The sequence below is a fragment of the Gopherus flavomarginatus genome, chromosome 4, assembly GCF_025201925.1.
Source record: "Gopherus flavomarginatus isolate rGopFla2 chromosome 4, rGopFla2.mat.asm, whole genome shotgun sequence".
NCBI lineage: Eukaryota > Metazoa > Chordata > Testudines > Testudinidae > Gopherus > Gopherus flavomarginatus.
This window is the reverse complement of record NC_066620.1, coordinates 56255819-56269212: the sequence shown is the minus strand read 5'-3', so window position 1 is coordinate 56269212 and position 13394 is coordinate 56255819. Positions and strand designations below refer to the sequence as shown.

The following is a 13394-nucleotide window of genomic DNA, read 5'->3' as shown; positions in this document are numbered from 1 at the left end:
TTATAAGGAAACTCCCCAAGATCAGTCTACACGGTGGCACATTAAGCATAAATCCCATTGATTTATGGATCTGGGTCCAAGGTCCAACAGAATATAGATCCAATATAGAAAAGTGGGCACATGAGGAGCAGAAAATGTTTGAATGTATAAACTCTGTTATGCTGATGGATGACACCTTTTAACGCATAACATATTAATGTACTAAATTCAAACACAAGAGAGAGCAACTGGCAGGCACAACCCAAGGCCTGCCAAAGAATTTCAGAATGAAGCAGCTGCAGTTATATTTCCAACTATAGCCACCAACTCCCTGGGTGCTCCAGGGCTTGAGCATCCACATTAAAAAATTAGCAGGTGCTTAGCACCTATCAGCAGCAGCTCCCTCCATCCCCATAGCACCTCCTGCCCACCAGCAGCCCCACCAATCAACTCCTCCCCCTCCGTCCCAGCACCTCCCGCCCGCTGCGATCAGCTGTTCCATGGCATGCAGGAGGCGCTGAGAGGGAGGGGGAGGAATGGGGACATGGTGCGCTTGGGGTAGGGGAGGGAACTGGGCACGAAGGGGCCACGAGTAAGGGCTTGGGGGAAAGGGTGGAGTGGGAATGGGGTCTAGGGCAGAGCAGGGGTGGAAAGAGGCAGGGCAAGGTGGGAGTTTGAGGGAAGCAGTGGAGTGCAGTGGGGGCAGGGCCTGGGGCTGAGCGAGGGTTGAGGACCCCCAGGCAAAGGAAAAAGCGGGCGCCTGTTTTCCAACCTATGTATCCAATGAGAGGAATGATGTACTCAATTTTCCCCCACCCTCTTTTGTTCCCCTAGAATATGTCCACACTAGAAACTCTACAGTGGCACAGCTGCGACTGTGCTGCTGTAGTGTAGACACTTACCACAGCAATGTAGTAAACGTAGTAGCTAGGTCAATGAAAGAATTTTTCTGTCGACCTAGCGCTGTCAACACTGGTGTTTAAGGGCTTGTCTACGCAGCTTTTAGCGACAAGGCCTTGTTGCTAAAAGTCAGTGTGTATAAACACTCTTTTTCGGTACTTTGTCGGCACTTTGTCATTACACAAAGCTACGTTCACACTGACACTTGTGTCTGCAAAACTTTTGTCTTGGGGGGGTGGGGGGTTAAAGTACCTGTGAAAGGCAAAAGTTTTGTCGACAACTTTGCAGTGTAGACGAGCCCTACGTTGGCTTAACTATATCTCTGTGGGTTTTCACACCCCTGAGAGACATAGTTATATCAACCTAACTTTCTAGTGTAGACCAGCTCTTGGGCTCTACAGAAACCATCAGCAGACAAAGCATGAGGTACTACAGTTCAGCTCTCTCTTAGGTCCCTCTTTTCTCCTCTTCTTCCCTGGAGACCCTTGCCTTCCTTGTCCAATGATATGTGGATTTAAAACAATGCTTACAAAAGTATTTCACTGCATTCTTTTAACTTCTGTTGAATTTCCTATGTAACAGTGTATTAACTTCTGCTTTTCAATAGGTAGCTGTCATGGGTATGTCACTGAAACCTTGCTACCATTAAAATATATTCCTGCTTTATCACAAGGAGCTCAGTACCTCCAGAAGCAGGTTAAATTGTTTGAGATGAAACCTATTATGAATGAGTGCATAATAAGCATTTTAAAAAAAACAACTAAAAAAGTTGTTTTGGGAAATATCTATGATAAAATAAAGACATAAAGAACTGCCTTTTTTTAACCAGTAGATTAGTGCATAGGTGAAATACACCTTAATGTGGATATGCCTTGGAAGGCCTCCACCTCACTAATGCACAATAATGAGGCAGTGTGGGAGCATCTGCCAATTAATTAGCTCTATACGTGAGTTCCGTAATGCATGTACATCACAGAGATGATCTCTGCTGACCCCCTGTATAGTAATGGCAACAGATAAGAGAAAAAGTCAGAGAATCTGTGATTATTCAGATATGGCGATTTGCCCTGGTTATAGCTATTGGTGGCCAGCTACTAATATAATTGCATTTGTGCAAATATCCAGTGTAGTCAGGCTAAGCCACGGCAGACACTGGGGATTTCACCCATTTGTGGCCAGCCATCACTGTAGCTGCACCAGTATAAATTGTGATTTATAGCAGAGCAGCTCGTCTACAATAGAGATTTGCACAGGTGCACCTGCATCAATGGCTGGTCACCAGTGGGTAAAATCCCAAGTATTGACAAGTCCCCATTGTCCCCAGAGCCCCACATAATTGGCACAGATGGGCTGTAGGTATTATTTCAACAGAGTGGAGCAGTGGCTGCTAAGGGATTTTGCTTGCAGCCTCCATGCGCTTCATCCACATAAAGCTCAATCTCTCAAGGTTTTGGGGGTGAGCTGAATTTCACCTAGATTGTTTTATGGAGTGGGTCGCCTTTCATGTTCCCTTATTAGCAGCCAAAGATTGCCCTTTCATGATAGTTTCTTCCTTCCTCTAGTATTATTCATAAACCTTTCCCCCCGTTCAAAGTGACATTTTTAGATAAAAATATTGCTTAACAAACATCAGTAGCATTGATGCAAGTGAGAAATCCCATTATCATGAATGATAAGCTGCACAGAAAGCCAACATACTGTGTGATCTGCTTGCTGTGTGATCTGCAACACAGAAGCTACATAGTGTGATGATTTTTCAATTAATCAGATGTACAATTTTGAACACTGAGCTGTGTATCAAAGATGAGACCCTGAATTGCAAAGCTCTGATCTGGATCTGAGTTTCCCTGAAGTTCAGGTGTATTCATTTTAGTGTGTATAGATATAAAACAGACACCTTTGTTTTCTGTGTACTCTATATTTTAAAATTTCTAATAATTCTCACTGGTTTTCATCTCTATGCATGTTGTTTTTGGAGTTCCCGCAGGCTGTTAATAGAGGCGGCACATGCACAAAGCTGACCCTGCAATCAGCATTGTGCAAGTGAATTCCTGTGCCTGCCGGGAGCCCCACTGAAATCCATGGGGCTCTATGTGGTCAGGGGGGCCAGCCTGTGTAGTCCCAATTGTGAAGGGGGGGGGAATACAGTCTGTTGGACAGGGCATGAGACTGAGAATTATAATATGTGGATTGCATTCCTTGCTCTGTCATTGGCTCTCTGTGTGATCTTGGGTAAATAATTCCTCTCTTGCCTCACTTTCCCTGGCTTTAAAATGGAGAAATAATAGGAACATAGGAATTGCCATGGTGAATCAGACTTGAGGTCTATCTAGTCCAGTATCCTGTCTCTGACTGGACTAATGAGTACCTTTGCAAAGTTATTTGTCTGTTCCATAACATTTATTTATCATTTTCAAGTGAGAGGAAAAAAAATCTTAATACAGAAATCTTTAAAAAGAGGATAGGACAATGGGAAAATACACAAGAAAGGATCATCATGAAAATTTGTTTTTTGAAAGAAAAAATGAAACATTACACTATCATACAAAGAAAGAATTGTGTTCACTTATACAAGGGCTGGATGCTAGGTATGTCACTGCATGAGTGTGGGAAAGAGAAAATCAAAGTAAATTGGATACTTAGGGTAGTCCAGACTACCTGCTGGATCGGTGGGTAGTGATCGATTTATCGGGGATCGATATATCGCGTCTCATCTAGACGCGATATATCAATCCCCGAACGCGCTCCTCGTCAACTCCAGAACTCCTCGAACTACTGCGAGCGGCAGTAGCAGAATCGACGGGGGAGCCGCAGCCGTCGATCGCACACCGTGAGGGCGGGAGGTAAATCGAAATAAGATATGTCGAATTCAGCTACAGGAATACCTTCCCATAGCTGAAGTTGTGTATCTTATATCAACCCCACCCCCTAGTGTAGACCAGGCCTGAGAGTGCATGCAACTGGGTTTAGTTTCAGTTGCAAAGGTCTGAATGAGGATTAAAGGGCTGAGTCCTTCTGTAAGGAAAAAGGAGTAATAAATATTGCAGGAACAGCCCCAAGCAAAGGAAATTTTGTAGAATTATGAGTAGCTCTTCCTTGTTAGTTCAATGTGTGGTAAGTGTTCCATGCCTCAAATATTAGTATAAAGTTTAAATATTATATTTCTCTCTCTTCACTTTTTGTTGCATATATTGTTTGGCAAATTTCTTTTTATATTAAAATGTGTTTGTTATTCTGTTTTTTTAACATTAGTTATACTGCTAAAAGATAGAGGAAAAGGTCCAGGTTGGGGGGATTCTCTAGGGTTTATTTAGATATATTTTGCATATATTTAACACAGTCAGTGAAACTAAGTTATCTTTTATATGATTGTGTATCTTATGTACTTCTATATATTTTGAATAATTGTGTAATGCTCTTGAAATTCTTTTATAGCACTTTTTACTAGAGAATCTCAAAGTGTTTTACAATCACTTAATTTGACCTCACAATAGTCTTGGTGGGTAGAAAGGGATTATTTATATGCCCCTTCAATGGAGAAACTGAGGCACAGTCTGGGGAAACAACTGAACACTAGGTGACTGAATAGGAGCTTTGCTTGAGTAAAAAGTAAAATGTATTTATTAATTTGTATCTTCAGCTTGTGACCCCATGACTTGCCCAGCATCACAAAATAAATTAGTGGCAAAGCTAGAAATAGGAGGTAGGAGTCCTGCCTTTTTGTTCTATCCTTAACTACAAGACCATGTTCTCTCCCAAAAGAATACTCTAATTTGTTGGCAGTTTTCCTATTAATAATTTTTAAAAAGTTAAAGATCAACCTTCAGAATATTTACTAACAATTTTTTTTCTACTCTATTAATAGTTTCTCTTTAACTGACAAGCCAAGTAGTTTTGATGCAAAATATTAAAAAATTTTCCAGAAGTGTTTTCAGTAAGCTTTTGCCCTTCCCCCCTGCCCACCCTGGTCTTGGAATTTTTTTTTAAAGAAGTATTTAAACTTTCCTCTGTCAGAACTGTAAATCAAACACAGCGTTTTGATTTATGTTAGAGCATAAGAACCAAGGTGAGAAATTTACCATAAACTAATTAGAATAGTTTCATTTTTCAAAGTAAGTGAAATGGTAAAAGTAGACCACCAACATAAAGGATGAAAAATGAACTAGCCCATGCCAGGGGCTCTGTGTGTGCCCCCTTCCCCAATGCCCTCTTATTTCTCCCCACCATTCTTATTTCTTTTCTTTTTGTCTCTAGCCAAATCAGTTACAAAAAGTACCTTCCATTCAAACCCTTACTCAGGCAAGGGCATGGATAAACAATTAGGGGCTCCTGAAGTTCATCAAATTCAGGCTCTGGCAGACAAGGGAAGCTAGTTCCAGAGTTATGGATTGTTCACCAAAAATACATTGCCGCCAGCCTCTGAATTTTAAATCTTGGGACTGTTAACTGAGAATGCATGGGCTGAACTCTGCTCTTGAGTGGGTGCATACTGTGGGGAAAAGCAGTCTGTAAGGCCCTGGTAATTCAAACTTGCACATACTTAATTTTGTGCACATATTCAGTGTAATTGAAGTAAATGGGACTACTCATATGTACATTTAAGCATGGTAATACCATGTTTGCAGGCATAGGGCCTAAAGTAGTTAGGTCTTCAGGCATGATGTAGGGCTTTATAGATTTAAACACACATCTTAAATTACATGCGGAAGTGAACCAGAAAACAGTGCAACATATGGTGCCCAGATGTAACTACCCACATGAAATTCCTACTATAGTCCATCACTTTTATATTTCCTCTTAACCTCAGACATAGCCTTTTGCAAACCGCCTCTACTAAGGAGAATTGGGATCTATTGTTTAATTTCCTTTTAAAGCATTCTTCTGCTGAGGCACTTCCTTTGAATATGCAGATGCTTCTCCTTGCGGGCAAGGATAATGGGGACAGTGACACTACTGCTCACCAGCATTGTTTTCTCACCATCGCCTTGACTTTGTGGGAAGTCTCTGCCTCAGTTAATCCTCACTTATTAACATTATCTGAAGTAGATTTTGCCCCATTGATGAGGGGCAGTTACGGAGCAACAGCCAGAGGAGAAAATCTTGGGCAAAGCTTGATCCGAGCCATACTGCTTTGGAAGCAGGAACTGAGATCCCCTGCTCAAGATCTACAGATTTGCAGCTTCAAGCACATTCCTACCTTGCAGTTTCAGATTCTTTAAGGGACACAGACCTTTTAAATATCTCATATCTGTCTGAAAATATTTATCTATGATTCTTACAATCAATACCTGCAGTTACTAAAATGAAAGTGATTAGAGGAAAAACAATACTTTTTCCTGTTTGTTTATTTTGTATATAGTCTGCCACTTTCCCCTATTTGGGTGAGTTAGGCAACAGGAGAGACAGATTTCATTTATAAAAAGAAAATAGAAAAATTTGATTGTAAAGCCACATATTTTTGCGGAGGGCTCGGGGAAAGTATTTTAGCCTTTTTAATTTACTAGTTTTCAAGTTTGTGATGTTTTAATTATTAAAATATTATTGGATAATTTTAGATTACTAATCTAAAATGGCCACTTAATTTAACATCCATACTGGCAAGTACATTGGCTGAGTTTTGTAAATAAACCCTCAGTTGTCAAATTACAAGCTCTGTAATCCAGGTTTGACAAACAACTCCAAAAGACCCTATTTCACTATGAAAGCATATTTATTCTCCAAATGAGATTACAGTTGAAAGCCTACATAGTTAGACACATTAATTATATGCCTTTATCACTAGTAAAATAAAGTTGGCTTTCTATAAGCATGAATTGGATCTTTCTTTGTTTAAATATACAAGCTGTCCGCCTGAAAACAAGCCCTAATAGATTATCACTGTAAACTGTGCAATATTGGATTACTATTCAGAAACAAAAATCCCACTTGAGGTCAGAAATGTGCTTCAGTTGCTCTGCTCCTTGCAGTAAGATCTATCTAATGTCAGTCAGTCAAAAAGAAACATGTCTTAAAAAGAGCAAATTTTGTACTAACCGGATTGTTGCAAATCTGTACTCTAACATGATTTTGTGACATTGATTCCAGTTCAATTATGTGCCTGATTTAATTTAGAAGCCTCTTAATAGCCTATATAGTGGAAAATAAAATGAACACAAAGGACATTTTGTTAAAGAAAATACAAATTGGTGTTTGTTCTTCTTAGTAAGAAAGCTGAATAAAAAATAGACTTTCTGGGTTGGTATTAGCACCAAGATTTCCTTTGCCTTGGAGAATTGGAAAGTTAAGGGCAGAGCTGAGCATACAGTGGAAAACATTAATTGCAAATCTTCATTTGAATATGAAAGTAAATTTAACTTTCACATTTGGTTTCTGTGGATGTTAAGGCTTCTGAGATTTACTAATGTGAATATCTGTGAAAAGCAAACTTTAGATGAATATTTGAGCTTAAAGTGAATTTCAAGTTTTATAAGTGTAATAGTCACAGTTCACACTAAGTATTAAATATATAGGTGACTGCAAAATGAGTATTACAATGAAATAGGCAACTTGAAAATTGTGTGTTATTGATTAGTTACGTAAGTCATCATCTTGTCTATTGTCATCCTTTATGGACAGATGTATGATTTATTACCAACACAGTGACATTTTTGAATTGTATATTCCAACATACATGATACTACACTCACACTATTGGTTTGTTACAAATGATGTCTCAGTTCAGTTCATAGTGAAGTGTTCCTAACTCTCACAATTTTATTAAGAGTCACACAATATTTAGTGTTATTCTTAAAGCTCCAACTGATTTGATTAGGTGAGAGTCTCTGTTAATTTATTTTTAAACCTGTACATTTCTAGCTGTCAGAGCTGCAGAGGAAATCTTGAAAACAAACCCCCAAGTCTCTAAAATCAGAAAAGAAATAAAAGCAACCCACAATGTATTAATTTTAGAATCTCAGAAATTTTAAGATAGTCACATGATTTCTGGGAGCCTAACTCATGGTTTTTGCATGGATGGGGTTGTCAGTCCTTTAATGGATACTATTTACATCACAAAAGCAAATAAACTCCCTGTCATGTCAATTCTCCAGGACAGAGTTGAGGCACTTTGGCAGGACAGTGAAGAGGAGCTTGCATTGCCAGTGACTATTCAGTATTTTATGGATGAAGAGAAGACTTTGAGGTTTTTAATCCAAATACTTACAACAGTATTAAATTAATTTTAAATGAGCATGGGTAAAATAGATAAATCATTTGCCTTATTGGTGGAAATAAAAAACTAACTTGCGTTTTATTTTTATTGAGAAATTACCCAGTGCATTTATGTTACCTTTTCACAATATATTTCTGTGCAGATTACAAGAAATATTATTGCTTAGGTTTCCTGATTTCAAAATATGCCAGTCATTCTCACATACTTTCTCGTGTCAGGATGGTTTAAAGGGATACCACCAATTATTATAAATTTTAAATACATAATCTGTATATATATCTTGTTCATTGTTTGTGACATTCAAAAATATTATAGTTTACTGCATTTAATCTAAAAGATGTTTGCTTTCTGGTGGTTAAGTGAAGTGGGTTCTGTATTTTTTTTCAACATTACAGGGATGTCGCAAATCTTAATATTAAATAAAGTGCTTCTGGATCCTTGGTGAAAGGTACTAATCCAACAGTAGATGTCTTAAAAAGTAAAATATGAACTAATATAATTATAATTCTTACGTTGTCACTCCCACATATGACAATGCCCCTTCCCCCCAAGAAAGATAGAAGTATTTTAAAAAGCAGGAAATAATGTGTGATTCACACTTCCTCTTTGGCTCCTTGTCATATGGTGGGTCGAAATCAAGGTTGTGATTTTGACATTCAAAATCACTCATGAAATAAGTCAAAATGTATCACTTTACACAGATCTTCATCCCCCAAGGCAGCTACAGTCCCCTGAAACAATGGAGCTGTCAACCTCAAAGGTCAATATTATGTTACTCCTGGGAGAATTCTGCGCCACTGTGCATGTGTAGAATTTATGTTCACACAGATTTCTTGTTTCCCTGCAGAAAAATGACTTTCTGATGGGAAAGCAAAGGGAAGCCAGAAAAGCCATCATGTGACCCTCCCCAGCAGTATGTTTTGAGTGCCCAGGGCAGACAGCAGAGAGGTAAATCACTGTGCGGCAGGGGTGGGACTGGGGAAGACACGGCTGGTGGCTCCTACCCTGCGCCAGGCTCAGCTGCTAGTCTCAGCTGGGTTGGGCAGGATGGAATTTACTCTTGCCTTGCATGGCATCCGGGGCTGGGTCAGACCCTCCCCCAGCTGTAGGAAGCTCTGCAAAGTCTCTCTCCACCCCTTCGCTTCCTGCACCCATCGCTCCTCCTCAGATGGAGAGGAAGGGATCCCTGTACAGGGAGCTGCTTCCCCATCCCCCGTGCATCCAGACTCCCTCATACACACACCTCCTGCTGAGCCTCACCCCTTCCTGGCACCCAGAACTCCCCTGACGAGCCCACTCTGGATCACCCCGACTCACCACCTGCACCTGGATCCCCCCATACCAAGCCCTAACTAGCTGCACCTGGATCCCCAGCCTACTGAGCCCCTTTCCCTCTGCATCTGGACCCCCTTGCTGAGTCCCCCACACCTAGATCCCTGTGTTGAACTCTATTCACCCCACACTCAGATCTCCTCTTCTGAGCCCCACCACCTACACCTGGACACCCCCCAGCAAGCCCCTGTGCATCCAGATCCCCCCCTGCACCCGGATCCCCCACTGAGCTGCCTGCACCCAGACTGTCCCACACAGAATGCTCTCAACCCATACCTGGATCCCTCCACACTTGGATCCTCCCTTGCTGAGCCTGCCTTCCCACACCTAGTGCACTTGGCAGAGGGGCAGGGCTCTGGGGTGTTTCTGGGGCAGGCCCGGTCCTTGTGCTGTATCAGGGTTGGGTGCAGCCTCACCACTACTCCATGTCCCAGGAGGGGGGCTGCAAAGCTATCTCCCATCTCTGTGCAGCAAGTGGCCTGTGCTCCCCAATGCCGCGCTGGAGCCTCCACATTTATTTGACAATGTTTGCAGAATTTTAAAATATTGTTCGCAGAATTTTTAATTTTTTGCCATAGAATGCCCTCAGGAGTATTATGTGCATCGGTGACAGAGTCTTTGCACCAAATGCCCATGAACCTGGAACTCCTGGAAGAGAAGCAGCATGACTAAAAACCTCAGCTTCTTTAGAGGTAAATTTATATTCTTTGGCTTAGCTTACGTGCAATAATATTCATTAAAAAATATCCAATTCCTGCAGATGGAAATGAAGGGAGAGAAAATTGTATCTTTGGCCTTTAGGCTGTCAAACTGTGTAGTTAAACAAGGTGGTTGGGGTGGGGTAAGATAATATCTTTATTGGACCACCTTCTGTTGGTGGAAAGGTCAGGCTTTTGAGCTTCGCAGAACTTTTCTTCAGATCTGGAGAAGGAAATTAGAGAGTCCAAGCTAAATACAAAGTGGGAAATATTGTTAAGCGTAAGGGATTCACACATGCTCTCGGGGACCACTTCAAATCAAGTGGAATAGTGGGCAGCAGGGTGTGTTACAAGTTATTATAATGGGCCATAAAACCAGTTCTTGTTACGTGTGTGGTTTTTAGGGTCCAGTAGAGTTATGGGTTCAAAAGACGAGATTGGGAACTAAGAGGTGTTGTGCAGGTATCCTTTGAGGATGAGGACTGAGAGGTCAAATATGAAGTGATTGCTTTGTGAAAAGTGTTTGCCTATAGATGATGGTATGTTTTTTTTCTTTAAAAAATTGTGTGCCTGTAATTCACCACACATGCAGCTCCACTATAGTTGTAATGCAGACAAGACTCAGGTGTTTCCAATACTGTGATCTTTAGACAAGATTGTGTGTCTGATCACTGTCTCAATATAGCGTTTAGTATCACTTGAACTTTAGACAGTATTGCCAATTCTCATGATACTTGATGAACTTATTATGGTTGCAGCCCACAGACCAATGTGGTTAAATGAGACTAGTTAGATACAGCCATGACACATATACCTTCTTGTGTACAATTTTATGAGGTATTAGTTTCCAAAAAGTAGAGCTCCCGGGATTAGGAAGTTACCACATGACTGAGTGGTAAATAAAAACCTAGATGAATTAATGCCTATAACCTCTATACAGTCCTCAAACTTGGTTCTGTGAGTCAGAATTTCGGATGTACTTCCATCTGCTGCTGTGATGTACTAACTGTTTAGAAAAGTGTTTACTACAAAGGCTGTACAGAATGGAGTTAAATATGGAGCTAAAATAAGTGTCATATAGAGCACTATTCCAGAGCTTTCCCTGAAACCGTATTCCATCCCAAACCTTGTGTTCCTTTACTGGAACCCTTCCACAAGCTTTAACTTGACGTAAACTATTTTAGCATGATGTCTTTGTGACGTTTTTCCCATGTGCTGAGATTGTCCATCATCAGAGGATGTGTATAAAACCTATTAGTAAAATGCTTGTCAATCTTATGTTTTGGAACATTAGTGGAGAATAGGCCAAGCTCTGTTCGGGGAAATGAACCTGTTGCTGTCAAAAATTGTCAGCAATTGATACCCCTAAATCAGTACTTGGAATAATGCTAGTGCAGATGAGCAAACCATTTTAGTGGGGAGGGATAGCTCAGTGTTTGAGTATTGGTCTGCTAAACTCAGGGTTGTGAGTTCACAGGGTTGATGATCTCTTAGGTCCCTTCCAACCCTAATGATCTATGATTTCAGATTTGTCTGTGTGGGGTTTTTTCTTTACATGTAAAAGGCCTGATCTACTCTTTGTCTCCAGGGAACAGGAACAGTTGTCTTATGTCCTACATACAGTGCTGCAGCTGCACAGCTGTCTCCATAGAAGTGTGCTGCGGACATGTATATGGTGAAGAGGCTTAATTGCTGACCAGAGTTGACATAAAAAATACCTCTGCAAGCAGCCTAAGTGCTTGTCAACTAGTTAAACCATTTTCAGCTGTTTAGGTGTCTCCTCTCCCCTCCCTGAGTCAGTCTCCATTTCCCTTTCCCCTGGTTAGTTGCAGGTAAGGTTGGCAATTTTGGTTGGATGTATTCCTAGAGATTTGATCACATGTCCATATCTTTAATTCCTGGAGACTCCAGGCCAGTCTTGGAGGATTGGCAACCACGGTGGCAAGTGGTTGCTCTGACAGAAGAGGTCCCCTTCAATGAGGGAAGGGGGGGGGTTGGGTTCTGGTGCTCTGGGCAGGAATCTGTTTCCTCCACCCCCCTAATAAGGCAGAGGCCGGGGGAGGGGCTAGGATTTGAGTGTCCCGATGAGCGAGGCTGAAGTTTTCCTTCCCCGAGGCGCGGGGACGAACTCGGACATGCAGCTCCCTGCTGGCCTGGGGCAGCTCAGTCACTCGGAGGGCCCGACAGCGGCACAAAAGGATGGAACGCGCCACCGACTCGTAGCCAATTCCGCGTCTCGGTCGCGATTCAAACCCGGCGACCTGGCCAATGGGGACTGTTGGCGCCCAACAGCTCGCAGGAAGGGGCGGGGCTGCGGCCGAAGCCTCGCGCGCCAGCGGCCCTGTAACCGTCGCTCGGGGTAGTGGTTTTCGTAGCTCGTAGACGCTCCGCTCCGGCTCCTGCTGTGTCGCAGAGGCGATTCCGGCCAGGCCAGGTGGGGGCGGCAGCCCAGGTAAGGACCCGGGACTGAGGGCAGCCGGGGACCAGGACACACCCCCTCAGCGGCTTTCCCGGGAGGAAGGGCACCGTCCAGTCGCTTCCTCCATTCCCCTCCCCCACGCTGGGGGCCTCGCGGTGCCGAGACGTTTCTCTCTGTGCTTCTGGGGGCTGGTGTTAAACTGCTCGTCCCCGACCTCTCTCGCTCGTTAACATCCCGCCAGCGGCGTTCGCATCTCCGAGCGGGCGGTGACAGGTTCCGTCATCCGCCCTCGCCTCCTTTCTACACGGCGGGGGGCGGACAGTAACCGAGGGGAGGCTCGTGGCGAGGGAGCCCCGCAACCTGAAGCGTCCATGAAAACCGGCGTGTAGGGCCCTGCCCAGCGCGCGAGACTGGCCGGCTGCCCTGTGGGGCGCGGCGGTGTCCGAGGGGACGTGCCCCCCTGCGAAAGAGCCGGACGACGGCTGAGTACCTCGCCTCTTCCGGGCTAACTGGCGAGGCGCGGGCGGGCTGAGGCCTGGGGCGCGCGGAACGCTGCGAAACAAACGAGCGAGACTTTACATCGCGCGCAAAAACGGGGCTGCGGGGGGCTGAAGAGGAAAGTGATGGTCACGGGATCGTTTCCTCGTCACCGTTCACTCTCGTTACTCGCACTGCCGGGGAGGATTCCCGATCCACAAAACAACGTGAGATCTGTTGCGTTTCCAGGGCGAGCTCAAGCCATTTATCAAGGAAGCGTTTCTATCAAGTTAAATGGGAAAAGTTTAAATTATGACTTTTTCCCTCCATTGTGAATGCTTCTGGTTGAAAGTATATTTAAAGGGGACGAATGCACATT

At 43.0% G+C, this 13394-nt stretch overlaps 1 protein-coding gene across 4 annotated transcripts in view; it reads left to right on the top strand.

Moving 5' to 3' along the window:
• LBR (lamin B receptor) overlaps positions 1–13394 on the top strand; it is a 98651-nt gene that overhangs the window by 30964 nt on the left and 54293 nt on the right. Inside the window, exon 1 of one of the 4 annotated variants that reach the window (XM_050948547.1) lies at positions 12410–12571. The exons of 2 other annotated variants lie outside the window; for them this stretch is intronic. Coding sequence is in view for 1 of the 2 variants with exons in the window: in XM_050948546.1 (XP_050804503.1) it covers positions 13162–13242 (81 nt within the window). In the remaining variant the exon portion in view is untranslated. Of the gene's footprint in view, positions 1–12409; positions 12572–12606; positions 13243–13394 lie in introns of those variants that run through there. One more of the 4 variants, XM_050948546.1, reaches the window with a different exon arrangement.